We start from the raw sequence: 6,695 nt of genomic DNA, 5'->3' as shown, positions 1-6,695 counted from the left end.
GTGTGTGTGTGTGTGTGTGTGTTTTCCTCTCAGTTCGTCCTAGGAACGCACAGGTAAAATTCTCAGGGGTGCAGACAAAAAGCTGGCTTGGTTGCAGTGCTGTGACAGTTTCACGCAGTTTTATGTCTTCTTAAATAGTGTGCCTCAGCTTGACCGGTGTAGACTCTGGTCAATCTTTTCAAAGCAGTGGTGGGAGCTCAGGCCTTCACTAGGAGCACTGACCGACATCACATCCATCCATCCACACATTCATTTTTATATAGCACTTTGTTTAACCTCAGACTCTCAGATTTGCCCTCTAAATCCCAATTCAACCATGACTAGACTTCTGAATGGAATCAAATGGCTACTTCTTGAACTTTTACAAAATAAAGACGTCAATTCCAAGAAATGACATTTCCAATTTGATCTGAATCGTAAATGGAGTGCGCTTATATACTGTAGCTCTTTATTTGAAAACTGTCTCCTGAACCATAGAGTATCATGGCACATTTTGGCTGCCACTTCTAATTCCAGGATGATATTTCTTTTTAGTTTGAAATGGCTTCTTTAACCAGGATCCTTTGCCAGACAGTGACCAAAAGTACAACCCCAATTCTGTTTCTGCGTCTGTTAGCGCTGTGAAGAAATCCTTGTGTAGTCAGACCAGCTACATAGCTACATAGTTTCTAGCTGGCTAGCTAGCTAGCTAGCTGGAGGGATGTCTATCCAGGGCTGAAGGTGGCTAACTCCCTTTGTTTGTTGCCGTGTGAGAGGACGGTTTCATTTAAATCCCATTAGTTTACTTACTATTCCCATCTCACTTCTTTGCTTTGAGTTGCAAGCGTAAACTTAAGATATGAGCAATGTATGGTGGTAGCGACTCAACAGGTCACAATTTTGAGACGTAGTGAACAGTTCTTCAACAAAGAGGCTTCACACTGTTTGTTGCCCCTTCCAGTTGAAGTTTACTGTCAATCTACGAATAAAACAAAGAGAATTACACGTTGTGTTTTGAAAGCAACCACACATTGCTGGTCCGCCAGCTTAATGCTAATGTTGACTCAAAATGGAAAATGCCATTGGCATCTGTGGGGTGGTGGTATAATGCTTTCAGCAATGGATATTTCAACATTAACACAGTATTACGCCAGTACAAACAATGACTCACATACAGCCATGCAATTAGTGACACCAATTGGAAAGAAACCTCGACAGATTGGCAAAATACGGACAATAGGTAGCCTCAGACACAGTGCCAACATGGAAATGGGGAAAAAATGCTGATATATTTTTAACTGATGCGAGGATTCTGCTCAACAGCGACATTTTCAGGAATTGGCACTCTCAAAAGAGTACAAAGACGAAGTAAAGAGCCACCGATAAGGAAAATAGATTGTGTCCATTTAAAATATAACTAAGTTTTGACATCTATGGTTTAGTTCACCTGAAAAAAAAATGTATAGGGGGCGGGGGGAGTTTGATTTTTAAAATAATTCTTTTGGGGCACTAAAATAAAGCAATACCTGATTGACATCCAACAAATTTCTGTTTTTTTTTTTTTTTTTTTACCTTCATCAATTTCTAATTATTTCACTACGGAGTGTTCTTTCTCGAATGGAGAGTTCCCAACAATTTTGCCACTGTGTGTAATGCTCCTATATTTTACATCCACAGCGGTGATTTAGTTCTGTTGACAGGGTGTTTTCGTGACGACTTGTCCACTGGTATTAGAATTGTTTTGTTGTTTTTTTTTTTAATGTGGTGGGGGTGTCCGGCATCATACATCTGGACAGGACAGATTGAAGCTTGAAACTCAAAGCAGCAACGTGTTGGCTGCCATTTGTATGCTCAGCACACTTGGCCCACACAGTGCAGTGACTCTCACTCCTTCCTGTTTATACTTTTATTCTGCAGCACTTTAATGGGCCATCACACACTTACACACAAACACACACACACACACACACACACACACACGCACACACACACACACACACGCACACACACACACACACACACACACACACACACACACACACACACACACACACACACACACACACACACACCGCTTGTAAATTTCACTTGCCTGACACAGCATGTGTCTTGCGGGGACGTTTTGTAGGACAACACAGTCAACTTGTCACCAAGATGCCATCCATCTATCAGTCAGACTCCATGTTAAACCTCCTTGAGGACTGACACAGTGGTCAACCATTTTCTATACCACTTGCTCTGATTAGGGTCATGGGTACGCCGATCCCAACTGACTTTGAGCAAGGCCAGTGTACACTCAGAAATGGTCGCCAGTCAATTATGGGCCACGTATACATGAACAAGCATTCAGACATTTTATGGACAATTTGTTTGGCTCAGCTAACATGCATGTTTTGGTGATGTGGGAGTAAGTTGGAGGATGTGGAAAGGGTAAAATGCACACCGGAGAAGGGTCTGAGCCGAGATTCGAACCCTGAAGCTCTCGACTGTCAGGCAGACAAGCTCCCCACTACGCCACAGATTGGCTTGAAAATATGCATGCATCCTCCAAATGGTCGTGTGGGACCCTTACCTGTGTCAAAGTGGGAGCTGAAGGCAAAACTGGGATTGAAAAACGCTGACGACATGACAGTCACGTGCAGGGTTAAGAACATCCTTCCCCGGAGACAAAAACAGTCTGAAATGATTCTTTCTTTAAAATGACAAGACTAATCATGAAATTTGAAAATCAAGCTGATTCAGAGTCCAGCTTCTTTGAAGAAGGTGCGAAGCAGGATTTTCTCCCTCAGAGATGTGGAGGCAGACGTGGACACTCATATTCGCGTCGGCACATCTGTATGGTCACCATAGTCCTCTTTTTTTTAACGTCTTTCCTTCACGTTTTACGGCGCACCTGATCGTCACTCTGATCTCCTGACAGCGATCAAATCGAGCAACATCTATTTGTAAATAAATCCTGAAGATCAGGCAAGATCTTGCTTCTTTTCTCCTGTAATGGCGAGTTCTGACCGCCGGCCGTGTTGTTTAATTCAAAACCACAACTATGAAAAAAACAAACAAAAAAGGACCAACGATGCTCGTCTGGGTTTGTGCTTCGCAGCGGAACGGCCTGCGCCAATGTCAAGCTCACGTAATTACACAACAATGGTCGCTAAATCAACTTTCAAAATAAAAGTATATCCGCTGTCTTGTGAAGCGAATGATTTTCTTTTGACCACGAATAATCGCGTGGCTGTTTGGGGAGCTTTCCGAGTTTGGAGCAGCTGGCTGGCGCAGCTTTGCGCTGGAGGAATTCTGCCTGCGGTCGCCCTTCGTGTGGGATTTCGGTCTCGGCATGCGGAAGTGATGATGTCACGTGTCGCCCAGACCGGTCCTCGGTTTTCGTTAAGGTTGTTTTGACGTATGTCAGTCGAAACCCACACGAACGCAGAAGTCTGTTTGTATGGGGAAACAGACTATTTGTATGGAGAAACGCTGTAAAGGCCACTTTGGAGGTGGCAAAAGTGCTCACACTCTAAATGTAATAGTACAGTAGCAATAGTTAAAAAAAAGTATTGTTTTTGATGTGATTTCATCCGTGGGCTTTGAGAAAAAGAAACGACCCTATTTTAACAAAGTAGTAAGTAGAAAAGTACAGATTTCAAATGTAGTAAGTAAAAAAAAAACTTCAAAGATCAGATAACGGAAATTATTTACTTTATTGCTTCCCACCACTGCACAGTGGTCAGTGAAATAACTTGAGACCTTCAAACATGGTAATAAATATAACTGACCTGAAAATTAAACAGTGAAAATCGTGACCCTTGTGGGGATATACGTTTCGCATAATGGATGGACGGATATCTTTGAAAGATAAACCTCAACCCTAAAAATTACTTAATGTTTCAGTTAATCCGGACATGTTTGTATAAAATCATACAAATTTACCTTTGTGTATTTTACTGACAGATGACATTTGTTTGTATCACTTTTATTGTCGCCACGGTGTTCCCTTAAGAACGAGTCACTTAAACACAGATCCGTTTTGATCTGCATTATACGATCCATAATGCTATCAATCATCAAAACGTCGTTCAAATGCAACGGGAGGCTTCACTCCAAATTCCTAAGGACGTATCAAATGAGCAAGTTTCCCCACACAGTGCTTTCTTTGTCCTTGGACAATTGCATGTATGCTGCGCTCTTGTGGCTAAAAATTACACAGCATTACAGACGGTGTTCAAGGAAATATTCTGTCTCGCAATTTTTTTCCCACATTTTAAAACAATTCCCAGGTAAATTCATAACATGTCTGTGAGATGCGTTTTCAGAAATGTGCCGAAAACTAAATATTTACCTCGTCACTTGATGGCACACTTTTTGAGTGCACAAGCAACGACTCCAAGATTTCTGTACAACAGTGGTCACCAACGTAGCCCTCGTGAGGACCACATGCGTAGCCCGCCAGTGCTAGGACATTGTGATTTGCTCGTAAAAATTATGATTTGAAAATGCAAACACCAGCAACATTGTGAGACATCTTTAACACAATCAGAGGCTGAAAATTAAAATAATCAAATATTAAAAATAGCACATTCTAATATTATTAAAGGTAATCTGGACAAATATGTAATTTCAGATGTGTATCAATTTGGTAGCCCTTCACACAACCGATACACATGAAGTAGCTGCCCCCTCTCAAAAAGGTTGGTGACCCCTGGTGTACAAGAAATTAAAAATTCATAATGCAGAACCATTTAATAGCCGCAGTCTCTAAGAAATATATTAACGTATAAACTGCTGTTTATGTGAACAATTGCACAACTTTGTTTTAGGAATGCCTCGCAAGCTTAATGCTAACACATTATGGAAAGTGCCATGGTAAAACAAATAGCATCATGGTGGACTAACCCTCATCCAAGCACAAACAGTTGTGTGCCACATGTGAAAGACAACATCACAATACTCACAGACATATATTCTTTATCCTTTGCAAAAAAAAAAAAAAGATTTTATTGCAGCTTACTGAGTCACAGAGTAATGATGACTGTTATTCATTTATGTTTATATTGGCCCTGTAGCCAAGGCAAGCACACAAGAAGTAGCAGCACAGTTAACTGAATTGGATTAGTATGTATGTATTGATCGCAACCGAGAAGGGAAGAAAATGACACTAGGGTCTGTGCGGCCCCCTTCTTCTCCTCACTCTGCTTGGGGGGAAAGACCTCATCTGGGCCAACCTCAAACCGGCGCCGGGCCGAGCCCTCTGTGTGAAACTGCCGTCCTTGATGCCTTCCACGAACGCCTCTACGCCATCTAACTTTGTGCTGAGGCTCGCCAGGTCATTCTTGAGGGCGTTGAACTGTCTGTGGAGCTCCCCCAGAGCGTCTGACAGAGGAGCGATCCTACATGGGTGGGCATGAACACGGGGATGCATCAGCGGCCGGTCACAACTGTTCCTTTTCCGTTAAATGTGGATTCCCACTCAAAAGAACGAGTAACTTGCCACAGGTGGTTGGAATGTTTTTGCCAGATTACATAAACACATTAGTCATTGCCACTTTGATAGGTTTCCAGTTTTCCTTCGGAGACGTTTTTACGATGAGCTCACCACAAAGTAGAACCAGCTTGCCATGACCACATGTGGTCAGGCATCTGCTGTTATCTAATTCTGTGCGGCTCGGCGGAAATAACAATAAGAGGAAGAAGAAATTACAGTTGATATCATATGTACTTTTTTCATTGTTTTTTTTTAATGTAATTTCATTTACATAGACAAAAGAGAGATGATAGTAAGACTGAAAAGAGAGAGAGAGAGAAACTGATGGATGGATGATGATAGATGGTAAGACTGGTAGAAAAACAAAACTGAACAACAGAAAGATTGGATGGATAAATTGTTGGATGGCTATATGAGAGAGAGGGGTAGAGAGAGAGAGGGAGAGAGAGCGAGAGCTAATTGACTGACTCACCGACTGTATTCGGGAAGGACGGACGCGTGGTCATTGATGAGCAGCTCCTTCATGCGAGTTAAAATGGCAAATTTCCAGTTGTCCAGTATTTGGGTCAAGTTGCTGCAAGCCTTGCCATCTTTCCGTTCTATATTAACCCCCCCTACCCCCCCCAACACACACACACACACACACACACACACACACACACACACACACACACACACACACACACACACACACACACACACACACACACACAATGCGTTATATGTAATTGTTTGTACAAAGTAGAAACCAACCCAAAAGTGTTTCTTTTTGACCTTTTGGGTACCAATGTGGCGTTTCCTGTTTCCATTTCTGCGACCGAGCCACTTGGATCATGCAGAGGAGGAGAAGAGCCCCTCGAATGTGCATTGTCCCCTCTTTTCCCAAGTTTCCTTCTACAGCACCATTCATGCACAAGGCAAAGCCTGCTTTACAGAGGCTAGGAAATTCAAAGCAAAATTCAAATAAAATTAAATTCCGAACTGTGTCAAGGCACCTGCTGACACACGGATGACTTTCCTAATTCAACAACATGATCATTACATTTGCAATCAACTGCTAAAGTTTTTCCTCTTACCGTTTTGTTCTGCTCGGGACACGGCAACAAAAACAACAACGTGAATGCCACCTCGATCTCGCACTTGATCGTATTTGCCGCCCAAAAGCCACTCCCTCTGCAGAGTCAACACATGTTGCACAAAAACTATCGTGGCAGGCTAAAATTGCGTCTTCAAGATC

The 6,695-nt window shown here is 42.4% G+C and overlaps 1 protein-coding gene and 1 long non-coding RNA gene across 2 annotated transcripts in view; both read right to left on the bottom strand.

The window, feature by feature from the left end:
• Positions 1–3,104, bottom strand: part of aatka (apoptosis-associated tyrosine kinase a) — a 26,041-nt gene extending 22,937 nt beyond the window's left edge. Inside the window, exon 1 of the mRNA XM_019897405.1 lies at positions 2,552–3,104. Coding sequence (XP_019752964.1) covers positions 2,552–2,633 — 82 coding nt within the window. The 5' untranslated portion in view covers positions 2,634–3,104. The remainder of the gene's footprint in view (positions 1–2,551) is intronic.
• A 2,851-nt stretch (positions 3,105–5,955) lies between these two features.
• Positions 5,956–6,695, bottom strand: LOC109532509 (uncharacterized). Its single transcript, XR_002171388.1, has 3 exons — positions 6,535–6,695; positions 6,233–6,396; positions 5,956–6,072 (listed from the first exon to the last, which is right to left on the bottom strand). It is a non-coding gene; the product is annotated as an uncharacterized LOC109532509 (long non-coding RNA).

This window comes from Hippocampus comes, unplaced genomic scaffold (genome assembly GCF_001891065.2).
Source record: "Hippocampus comes isolate QL1 unplaced genomic scaffold, H_comes_QL1_v1.1 scaffold238, whole genome shotgun sequence".
NCBI lineage: Eukaryota > Metazoa > Chordata > Actinopteri > Syngnathiformes > Syngnathidae > Hippocampus > Hippocampus comes.
Note: the sequence above shows the minus strand (reverse complement) of the source record. Positions and strands in the feature narration are given on the sequence as shown.